The sequence below is a fragment of the Erpetoichthys calabaricus genome, chromosome 2, assembly GCF_900747795.2.
Source record: "Erpetoichthys calabaricus chromosome 2, fErpCal1.3, whole genome shotgun sequence".
Lineage (NCBI taxonomy): Eukaryota > Metazoa > Chordata > Cladistia > Polypteriformes > Polypteridae > Erpetoichthys > Erpetoichthys calabaricus.
In genome coordinates, this window is record NC_041395.2 from 265,404,210 (window position 1) to 265,416,704 (window position 12,495).

The window sequence follows — 12,495 nt, forward strand, 5'->3', positions numbered from 1 at the left end:
ATACATTGTACTAATATATATAAACTACCCTTCTCTTTTCTTACAGTATCCAATGGATAAAAACAAAGGACTCAACCTTCCGCTTCAACTGCGGGTCAACATGTGGCTTGGACTGTCTGCAGAAGAAAGCGAATTTAGAAAATTTACTGATGGAACCTTCAGTGTTTTTGCAGAAATTGTAATTTTAGAATAAATGAATAATACCATGAAGTGTGCATTTGAACCTGTCACTTATAACGATTATTTATGCTCATTACTCTGATGAGCCAAATTTCTACAGTATGTGTATATATTAATGAGTTTCATGTGATAATGCGAGCTTGATGTCTCCTTGTAGATGGCCAGCATTACAGCAAGAAAAAGTCTCCTGTCTTGGGAGTTCAATATTGCTCTTAGTGCAGTCAACTTAGGGCCGGTTTATACTTCACGTTCAAAACATGTATGCACACACATCATGGCTGCCATGTGTTCCGAGCATTCATATGACGCATCCTCTGAGCATATCCTCAGAAATTAACGTGACGTGTGCATAAGTTGCAGTACCAGCAAAAAGTCAGGCGGCGCAGTGTGATAAAAGTTGGAATGTGACGTCAGAGTCTCTGTTTACTATCTACACGTGACAGAAATCCTCTATGCGGATCCTAGTAGGATTGATGTGTGCGCTTCGATGTTTGATGAATGGTTCGATGTGGTGAAGCAAAATGCCAACATACAAATGCATTCGTGGTGCTTTTATATTCAAGCGTTGCATATTCCGCAACATTTTAAAAATCTCACATACCATCTTCTGTGCTGTCTTTTTTTTTTTTGCACATTCACAACAGCATCAGAATGTACAGCGGTGTATTTGAGCCACAGAGAAAAAAAAGTTAGGGACACAGTGAAAAGGTGTATTTTGTGATTAAAGTGGAAATTTCAGCTTAAATCTCGAAATGTCCACTTTAATCTCGTAGTTTATTTAATCATTAAAGTAGACCGTCGTAAACGTCATCTTAAAACTAACACAGTTGTTAATCGCTACGTGCTTTTCGGGCTTCCTCCTGACCTGACAGCAGCAGCAAGCAGCAATCGCCACACAGAACACATTCAATGTATGATAATCCAGCTCTCTGCACATTAGAATCCTTAGATTTATACTTATTATTTATATTTATATTATTTATATATATTACTTTCATAATGAAATGCATTACAATATGTGTATTACATTTTACAGATAAATAGTTAACTTCATTTAAATAATGAATACTGTTAATAATTACACATGTGGGGTGGCACAGTGGCAGAATGGTAGCCTGAAGTCTACATGTTTTCCTGATAGGTTTCCACAGTGTGCTCCGGTTTCCTTCCAAAGATATGCAGATTTGGGGATTTGGTGATACTAAAATGATGCTACTGTATGTGAGTGCTTGTATTCACCTTGCGATGAGCTGATGCTCCGTCCAGGGATTGTTTCTGCCTCATGCCCAATGCTAGCTGGAATAGGCACATCCGTGGATTGGTAGGTTTAATCATTAAACAGCCTTTTCAGAGATATTGTGGCAAGGTGTCCTTGGAATATAATGGGGGTTCCAGGCAATTCACAACACAGCAAAGCCAAACGTTTTCTCACCCTGATGATATCCTGCACTGCGGTGGAATTTTAAATTCCACATTTATGTAAAGTACGTGCGCACGTATAAACAGTACAATACTTGCGTAGCAGTAGAATCCACTGGAGCATGTGTTGCGTCACATGAAGTATAAACCTGGCCTTACAGTGTATACCTGGCTCACAAAGAAATGCATTTTAGAGAAAAATACTTTTTTTTTAGTTTGGGGAAAATCTCAGGACAGAGTGAAAATTTTCTTTCTATCAGTCAGTGTATATTAATTCTGCATGTCAATGTTTTGTCTAAATGACATTGGGATTTTTGATGCTTTGAACTTATCCAAGGATTTCATCTTTTTATACCCAAGTTAAATGCTAGGTTTCATAGATAACATATGCATGCCAATATTCCCTCATACTAGCGAAGTTTAGAATACCCAGTTAGTCTAAAATTACATGTTTATGATATGGTAGATAAACAAAGTCATATCTTTAGATGTGACGTTAACCTCTGTATCATAGTACTTTCTGCCCTTACTTTCTCTTTCACATTCTATTAAATCATCATTTTACTTTTAATCTAATGAGCAATCATAAGCAGTCATACCATATTTCCCTTTGTAGACATACTCTGTTAGTTGAGTCCAGAGATGTTAATTTGGAGGAAGTAACTTAAGTTGTAGTTTCAATGAACTCTGGAAACTGTTAGAGCACCTTTATTGTTTCTTTTTGTGTCTAACTGAAGGAGCTGAGCTTGCATTTATCTTGTTGATGCAAATATTGCTGATTTTTCCATGGCAGTATGAGAACCAAGCTCTTGTCTTTGGAAAGTGGGGCACAGCAGGACTTCTGGGACGACACAAATTTTCAGACCTCACAGGAAAGATCAAGCTGAAGAGAGAAAGCTTCTTGCCACCTAAGGGCTGGGAATGGGAAGGTGACTGGTTTGTGGAGTCTCAAAGAAAGTAAGAAATCCTGTCATTTTGTTAATAAAAAAGTCCATTGATATTTTTCATGTAATCATTAATGCCCTTTTTCACCCTCAAATTGGTATGTACTTAGTTTGTAAGTACTGAGCTTTGAGAGGTGAGAAAAGAGCTACAAATGTAAAGAATTATTATTATTTTAAAACAAGCAATCACAAAACAACAATTTGTCTTTCAAGCACAATGGCTGTCTGACCTCCATAAATGTTTTAAATCTGTAAATCAATGAAGAACAATATCTGTTTGATCTGTATTGACAGCTTTTTTTTTCAGGCTGTAGACTTGAAATTTGGCACACAGATATTTTTCCAACATACGTTAGGATGCTGAAATATAAATTTCAGCCTTTCTTCCCTGGCAGCTTGTGTTTGACAGGAAAAATTGAAACCGACTCAGATCTTAAAATAAATTGGAAACGCCAGTCGTGTTTAGTCCAAACCTTTTTTCCCATTTTAATTTAACAATGAAATTTGGAAACAATACCTAGGCAAATCAGGCAAAGTGAGTTTCAGTTTAAAAAATAGCAATTTTTATGGAAGGCTACCGTGTGATTTGCTGACATTGAAACAGTACAATGCAGGTTATGATGGTGAGGTGATGGCTAAGATGCTTGCCAAACAAGAACTCTGAGTTTGACGTCCATCTAGTACTTTGAATGTTCTTTGAGTTCTGGGCCTGATGATACTTCTCTGCTCATAAGCTATATTAGCTGTATTAGCTATGCACTACATCTGATATCTCACTTCCTGCTCACTACTGTATAACCTTTTCAGAATGTGTCACTTCAAACATGTTACCCTGTCAGCTTAAGACATGTCACTTTATTTTATTTTACTTTAATATTAATGTCACATTAGTATCTTGTCTCTATAATATTAGATGCCATCTATCTTTTTGGACAATTTGCATAATTGTCATTGCACTAGTATTATTGTATGCACCAGCTTGTGATTGCATTGTTTGTATAGTATTTATTTGTATAATGTGTATTTAAATGTTTTATTTAATGGCTTGGCTAGTGGTACTTAAATTTCCCTCTAGTGGTACTTAGATAGATAGATAGATAGATAGAGAAATTTATCTATCTATCTATCTATCTATCTATCTATCTATCTATCTATCTATCTATCTATCTATCTATCTATCTATCTATCTATCTGTCTGTCTGTCTGTCTGTCTGTCTGTCTGTCTGTCTGTCTGTCTGTCTGTCTGTCTGTCTGTCTGTCTGTCTGTCTGTCTGTTCTAATCAATGCATCTCCCATGATGTCTCCAAAAGTGCTCATCAGTTTGTGCAGGTGCTATCTATCTATCTATCTATCTATCTATCTATCTATCTATCTATCTATCTATCTATCTATCTATCTATCTATCTATCTATCTATCTATCTATCTATCTATCTATCTATCTATCTATCTATCTATCTATCTATCATCAGAAAATACAGCTAGGAAAACTTAAAAAATCATTCCTGATTAAACTTTCATAGTTTTCCAGCTTGCAAATTGTTTACCAAGGACAGAGCAGCATAAAACTGGCACATAACAAGGGATGAGATCAATATGTTCTGGATGCAAAAACAGGAATTCACACTTGTGATTTGGAAATTCTCCCAAATTGCTGTGGGAGGGAAAACCCCTGAGAGTGGCATGTTCTATTAGTTTGAAATGTGCCCCAGAAGTATTTACTCTGAGAACACTAGAGTGGAAAAGAGTTTATGGGTACTGGTAAACAAAGCTTGACTACCCCATAGGTAGCAGCAAAAGGCCCACTCATGGAAAAAGGGGGAATTTTATGTCAATATATTTTTGATGTAATAAATGATACACTGTATAGTATTTGCATAGATAATTTGAAAAGTAGTTGCTTCAGTGAATGAAAATAGAGATGTTTAGATTGATATTCTTAGTGAACTTCATGGTCAGTAGAAAACCTTACCTTGTGTCTTGATTAAAATCACTAACATTTTGAATTTTCAAACTAAATTTTGCTTTTCAGTTTTCAGAAAGCAATAGATCCATCTAGTTTAGAATATATTGATGAAGTCTATGAAAATGAAACAAGATTACCAGGTGAAGAATGGCAGACTGCTGATGAACAATACACAGATGTGGTGAGATATGTTTTTAATATTAAGTTGTGTTTTCATTCAATTAGGTTTACTGTTTTAAAACAGTACTAATTGGTTATCATTGTGCACCAGAAAAAGTGTTACTTTTTAAAGCATACAAGGTCATCTTAAATGATGGAAGTTACAAATGCCAGTGTGAAAGGCCTCCTAAAAAGTTAATTGTTACATTTTCTCAGCATTTGTACTTTTCGTTTTTTAAGGCAGAATTTTGCAAATCAAATATAATTGTGCAAAATAACTGCAGTGTACCTCGATATCAGTTTATTAAACATTCAAACATTTTTCTGTCTTTATTTATTTTTTTGTGACTACACAGAAAGTGTATGACTAAGTTAAATATCGCAGTGCTTTAATTTTAAAATGTACTGTAAGGAAGGGGAAGATGCTGTTTAGACCCACACATCTCATTAATTTCCATTCCCCTTGTATGTTATTTTACTTGCAGGGGAAAAATATTTTCTACCATTTGTGTGAAATAATCAATTAGCTACATTTTTTTGGTATTGAATACATATGATGTTAAAGCATCAGTCTTTATAATAATACTATTTAGCATAATCTGTTAACAAACAGTCATGGCTCGCTTTAGCCATATTGTTGCTTTAGTAATATTTGAACCATTTTCTGTTTCTTATAGTATATTAAATGTAATGTGATTGCTAGAAAATAAAAATTGATTTAAATGAGTGAAGCCATGTAATCATCCATCTATTATTCAACCCGCTATATCCTAACTACAGGGTCACGGGGGTCTGCTGGAGCCAATCCCAGCCAATACAGGGCACAAAGCAGGAAACAAACCCTGGGCAGGGTGCCAGTCCACCGCAGAGCACACACACACCCACACCAAAGACAATTTAGAATCGCCAATACACCTAACCTGCATGTCTTTGGACTGTGGGAGGAAACCCACACAGACACGGGGAGAACATGCAAACTCCACGCAGGGAAGACCCAGGAAGCAAACCCAGGTCTCCTAACTGCGAGGCAACAGCGCTACTGTGCCATCCGCCATGTAAACAAGTGTTCCTGAAAGCAGTCTTAGGGCAATAGAACTGTATTGTAACAAATGCTGTTCTCATGATTCAAATGTAAACTAAAAAGAAACTTGTCATTTTAATTTAAATAGAATATGATCCAACTGAATGTAAATGGTGCTTTTTCATTCAGCAATTTTATGTGTTTGTATTGTTTTTGGAATAACATTAGCTTGAAATGTACAATTAACACCCTCTTATAAAGTTCTTACCTCTGTGAAAGATATATCTATCTTGTCTGAGTCATGTAGTCCTTATTAAATTTATCACAATCAATAATTTTTCTTGGAAATGTATAGAATTTCAAACTTTAACTCTGTGTATTCTGCTCGGATTTTTTAAAATTCTGCTTTGTTTAACTTTTAATTTGATCAAAACATGAGGAATCAAACTGTAAAAGCATAGCCAGATACTGAAAATAGTTAAAAGCTTTCTGATTTTAGAGCAGAGATACTTGAAGTCAAGAAATATAATGCTGCAATTGTTATTTTTTGCCATTTAGAAGACTTAGACCCCTCTTTTATTCTGTGCACAAGCATTAACAAAATATCAGATGTAGTTGATGTCTAGACCAGACTCTCTCTGAATCCTGCTATTTTGTTTTTGTTTTTTTTTTAAAGAATGGGAAGAAGGCCTTAGCACCTCATCAATATCAATGTCCACCAGGCTGGAAATGGGAAGATAATTGGAATTTTGTTGTTAATGAAACAGTAGATCAAAATGGTTAGTTGCGAACCTAGGTAACGCTTCACTTTTTCAAGTATGATAAACTCAGTGACTTGAAATATTGCAGATTCTGTATTTTGTTTAATTCAGCATTATCACTTTTTGGCAGACTGGTGTGTCCTGTGCAGGCTTGTCTGCAATTCACCATAACCATAATCAGAGTGAATTAACTAATTTGTATACTTTATTTATATACTATAACAACAGTCTTGCTATTAATATTTAATTTTTTTAACACAGTATTTCTTATCAAATGAAAAAGCCTCCATTTCATGCTTTTGTGCAGTGTGTTTTATTAACCAGTGATGAGTTGCATGTCTTTTTTCCAAAGGATGGGAATATGGAATATCAATCACACCTGAAAGCAAAGCCACATCATGGATGTTTGCAGAAAAGAAGCATCACACCCATCGACGGAGAAGAATCATCCGGAAACGAAAAAAAATTGAACATACAGAGGTATTAGCGCATGCTCCTAACCTCCAGCAGCTAAACAGTGCTGTTCTTCATGATCTGTGATAAAGTGATATTTAACATCAAATACAGAAGATTAATTTTGTTGAGTGAATCCAGTTATCTATAATAATGTCCAAAAAATGGTCAGAAATAGCATTTAACTACAAATGTAGTTTAATTACGGTTCAATCATTTTTATAAAAATGCATTTTTTTAATGACTTAGAAACCAGCCACAGAATGACTCATACTCAACTCAGAATGATTTGCCGTGGCGATCCCAATCCCGGATAAATGGGGAGGGTTATGTCAGGAAGGGCATCCAGTGTAAAATTTTGCCAGATCAATATGCGGACAACGATAAAGATTTCCATACCAGATCGTTTGAGGCCCGGGTTAACAACAGCCACCACCAGTACTGTTAGCCAACTGGGTGTTGGGGGAAATTGGGCTACCATTGGCCGAAGAAGGAAGAGAAGAGTGGGAATGCGTGTCTGGAGGCAGAGAGGGAAGATAAAGGTAAAGAGAGTGGAACTGAGGGTAGGAACTTTGAATGTTGGCAGTATGACTGGTAAGGGGAGAGAGTTAGCAGATATGATGGTGAGAAGGAAGGTTGATATATTGTGCGTGCAAGTGACTAAATGTAAGGGGGAGTAAGGCCAGGCGTATTTGAGGTGGGTTCAAATTACTCTACCATGGTGTGGATGGGAGGAGAAATGGGAGAAATATCCTAAAGGAACAGTATATCAGAGTGTTTTGGAGATGAAAAGAGTGTGGAACGGAGTGATGATTATGAAGCTGGAAATTGAAGGTGTGATGGTGAATGTTGTAAGTGCATATGCCCCACAAGTTGTGTGTGCAATGGATGAGAAAGAAGATTTCTGGAGTGAATTGGATAAAGTGGTGGAGAGTGTACCCAAGGGAGAGAGACTGGTGATTGGAGCAGATTTCAATGGACATGTTGGTGAAGGGAACAGAGGAGATGACAAGGTAAATGGGTACGTAATGGTGCCAAGAGGAAGAATGCAAAATGTCAAGTGGTAGTAGATTTTGTGAAAAGGATGGACATGGCTGTGGTATATATGTATTTTAAGAAGAGGGAGGAACATAGGGTGACGTACAAGAGTGGAGACAGAATATAGATAAATTACACAGATAGATTATATCCTATGCAGGAAATTACACAGAAAGATTATATCCTATGCAGGAGGGTCAGTCTGAAGGAGATTGGAGACTGGAAAGTGGTGGCAGGGGAATGCGTAGTTATTCAGCATAGGATGATGGTCTGGATGACATTGAATATCACGAAGAGGAGGAGAGTGAGGAGAGAGCCAAGGATCAAATGGTGGAAGTTGAAAAAGGAAGACTATAAGGTTGAGTTTAGGGAGAAGGTAAGACAGGCACTGGGTGGCAGTGAAGAGTTATCAGACAGCAGGGCAACTACAGCAGAAGTAATAAGGGTGACAACCAGAAGGGTACTTGGTGTGAGATCTGGACAGGATGAAGGATAAGGTAACCTGATGGTAGAATGGGGAAGTACAGGAGAGTATACAGAGGAAGAGTTTGTCGAAGAAATAGGATAGTCAGAGTGATGCAGAAAGTAGACAGGAGTACAAAGAGATAAGACATAAGGCAAAAAGAGAGGTGTGAAAGGCTAAAGAAAAGGTATATGATGATTTGTATGAGAGGATGGACACTAAGTAGGGAGAAAAGTACCTGCACTGATTGGCTAGACATAGGGACTGAGCTGGGAAAGATGTGCAGCAGGTTAGGGTGGTAAGAGATAAAAGATGGAAACAAACTCACAAGTGAGGAGAGTGTGTTGAGCAGATGGAAGGAGTACTTTGAAAGGCTAATGAATGAAGAAAATGTGAGAGACAGAAGGTTAGATGATAGGCAGGTAGTAAATCAGGAAGTGCAATGGATTACCAAGGAGGACATAGGGACAGCTATGAAGAGGATGAAGATTTGAAAGTTCGTTGGTCCAGATGACATAACCCTGGAAGCATGGAGGTGTTTAGGAGAGATGACAGTGGAGTTTTTAACCAGATTGTTTAATGCAATCTTGGAAAGTGAGAGGATACCTAAGGAGTGGAGAAATGTATTGGGATTTTTAAGAATAAGGAAAATGTGCAGAACTGTAGTAACTACAGAGGAATAAAATTGATAAGCCACAGCATGATGTTATGGAAAGTAAGGTTAAGAAGGGAGGTGATGATTGGTGAGCAGCAGTATGGTTTCATGCTAGGAAAGAGTACTACAGATGCAATGTTTGCTCTGAGGGTGTTGATGGAGAAGTAAAGAGAAGGCCAGAAGGAGGTTCATTGTGTCTTTGTGGACTTAAGGAAAGCATTTGGCAGGGTGCCTAAAGAGGGGATGTGGCACTGCATTAAGAAGTCGGGAGTGGCAGAGAAGTATGTAAGAGTGGTACAGGATATGTACAAGGGAAGTGTAACAGTGGTGAGGTCTGCGGGAGTAGTGACGGATGCATTCAAGTTAGATTTGGAATTAGTTTGGGAAGAGCTCTGAGCCCTTTATTATTTGAAGGTCAGTAGGACCAAAACAGAATACATGTGTGTGAAAGAGAGGGAGGTCAGTGGAATGGTGAGGATGCAGGGAGTAGAGATGGCGAAGGTGAAGGAGTTTAAATACCTGGAATCAACAGTACAGAGTAACAGGGATTGTGGAAGAGAGGTGGAGAAAAGAGTGCAGGCAGGGTGGAGTGGGTGGAGGAGAGTGTCGCAAGTGATTTGTGACAAACAGGTACCAGCATGTGTGAAAAGGTTGGTCTACAAGATGGAAGAAGAAGAAAAAGAAGTCGTCCAAGACCTTTCATTTAAATACAATTTTATACAAATTTGGAAAATAACTTCTTTGTTGTATAGTATATGGCAGCGCATCACATTTATTGCATTAGTGAATGTATGACTCCACATAACAGTAAAAGGAAGGTATTCTTTTATCATTTATGAAAAATATGGTCCTTATTAAAACATGTGTGATTCTTTTTAATTCATTTTCTGAGTCTATATTTTCTATTTCATGGTGATAGAAAGGTGCAGCCTAATCTTTTTGGGTGCAGGGGAAGGACCGGTCCTGGATGGCTTGCCAGTTCCCTATATTATAATACATTTACCTCATTTAGAATCACATAAGTCACATATCTTTGGAATGAAGGAGGAGATGGGCCGGAGTACCAGGAAAATACTTATATGAACACAGGAAAAATATACCAGTTCCACACAAATTGTGTCTGGACCACCAGGAAATAAAACTTGGAGTTTCTTCATTCAAAAATCTGACTTTTTAAGTTTAAAATATATTAGTCAATGTTCATGGTTACATACACAGAGATAATATACATTTGTGAGTCAGGCTGGTGACATGTTTTTGAAATATTGTAGGAATCGAAATAAAACAATATCTTCTATCTGCATGTTTCATTTGTGCACACAACAGGCCAGACCTGCTGTATCCAAATGTTAATGCCTTAAAATGTAAACCTGTGATACAACTGTGAAAATCTGACTACATCTACGTCCTACAAGCCTATTATCAGACAGCATTGGCTTTGTTATTATCGTACAACAAAGAAGAATTACAGTAAAGTCATTAGGGCAATGCGGTATATTTTATGTTCCCTCTTCTTTGAATATGAAAACAACATTGATAAGGTTGACCTTAGCAAGACAGGGCAAGAATTCATAATGTGATATTGATAATAGTTTAAATTTAACATACTATTTATGCAAAACAATACATACAAATACAAGTAGGCATGTTGTAATAGAAGAAATAGTTATGAATAATCTACATTCATGAATCCAACTGTTACAGTTCTATTCATTTTTTTAACAAATATAATGCAATTTAGGGTAATAAGGTTCAGTGTTTATGCTGGCAGAACTGGGTTGCAAACCAGGAATTAGTCTTAGACAGGGCACTAGTCTACTTCTGTGCATAACAACATCCATCAGCCTTAAATTGAAATTAATCATACAAGCAATGACCACAAATTTATAAAGATTTTTTTCCAGCCATGCCACGACCAACAGACAAAATAAAAAGCAATTTCTCCCAGGCCTGGAAATACTGTACATCTGCTGACATGATCTTATAAATGTATTAAAATTAGGCAAATCCAGCTTGCAATATAAAGTCATCATTTACTCAGAATGGCATTTACACAAAAATATTTTGGAGAAACAAGCAGAAAACCATAAGGAATATATAAATGTTTCTGAAAAGCAAAATTAACAAGGTTTTAGAAAACTATCTTTAAGATTATGTACACATAATTAACAAACCGTATATAACCAACTCAAAGTAAACTTTGCTTTCTTTATTAAATCTCTGATTCTTAAAGTTCAAGTTATTTCAATATACCTGAGATCCAGAAGAGCCAACCCTCATATGAAACCATTACTGTGATGTCACTTTGCAGCTCTCAATGAATGATCATTTAGCTCCTTCTCTCCCACTCTCTTCATCTTTTTGACGAAATGTATTCTGTTTATAAATTCACCTTAATTTAATGATCAGATCAAGGCTGGGAACACAGCTCTCCTTATTTAAATAAAAAACACTGCTTGAGCTATTATTGTGTGATTCTTGTTCATGATCTTTTATTCTTCCCTTTCCAGCAAACTGTCTTCAGGATTATTGACTTTTACACATTGAAATTCTTTATCTTTTAATCTGCCATGCCTGCTATATTTTATTTTAGCCATCTGTTGTAATCTTGCTTTGTAAATCACATTACCGTGGTGTGCACTTGGTGCTGTATAACATTTTGTTTGATTGATGATCATAATATTAATATATTTATGCAGAAATCCACACTTGAAGAAGCAGAGGGTTGGGAATATGCACCTCTTATTGGCTGGAAATTTCACAACAAAAGACGAATTTCAGACACATTCCGCCACAGACGATGGAGAAGAAAAATGATTCTTCCTGACAAAAATGATGCTTCTGCTATCTTCAGACTGGAAGGAACAGTGGTAAGTTAAATGAGGCATGAAGCTAAAAGCTGTAAGCAACATTGAGTTTGACAAACAAGAACAGACCATTCATTCCATCAAGCTTATTTCGGTTAGCTTTGAGTTACTTTGTCCCAGTATCCCATTCAGATACATTTTAAAAATAGTTAATGTTTATGCATTGACTACATCACTTTTACATTTCTAATGACTAAATCAAAAGATGTAGGGTTTTTCATTGGTCAGGTTAAAACCCTGACGCATGCCAAAAATTCTACAAGAGTTAGTTATAACAGTTTTGTTGTTGAAAAGGGGATGAACATTGGATGGCACATTAAGTTTTGGTTGGTGCTGTTGCCTCACATCCTCAAGGAATACAGCTACATTACAAATGGCCGCCACTGCCTGTTTGGAGTTTGTTTTTTCTCCCATGTCTACATTTGTTTCTTTTAGGTACAATAGTTCCTTCGTGCGTAACAGTAGTGTGCACATTATGTTAACTGGAAGCTTGGTCCAGTAGAGAGACTGACAGAGGATTTGTGTCTGTTTGAGCCTTGCAATTGACTGATGTCTCTTTCCGGAGTGGTTC

The 12,495-nt window shown here is 36.8% G+C and overlaps 1 protein-coding gene across 1 annotated transcript in view; it reads left to right on the forward strand.

The window, feature by feature from the left end:
* Positions 1-12,495, forward strand: part of LOC114645588 (myoferlin-like) — a 131,710-nt gene that overhangs the window by 65,442 nt on the left and 53,773 nt on the right. Inside the window, exons 20-25 of the mRNA XM_051922601.1 lie at positions 47-178; positions 2,393-2,556; positions 4,574-4,688; positions 6,364-6,466; positions 6,801-6,928; positions 11,757-11,927. Of these exons, the coding sequence (XP_051778561.1) occupies positions 47-178; positions 2,393-2,556; positions 4,574-4,688; positions 6,364-6,466; positions 6,801-6,928; positions 11,757-11,927 (813 nt within the window). The remainder of the gene's footprint in view (positions 1-46; positions 179-2,392; positions 2,557-4,573; positions 4,689-6,363; positions 6,467-6,800; positions 6,929-11,756; positions 11,928-12,495) is intronic.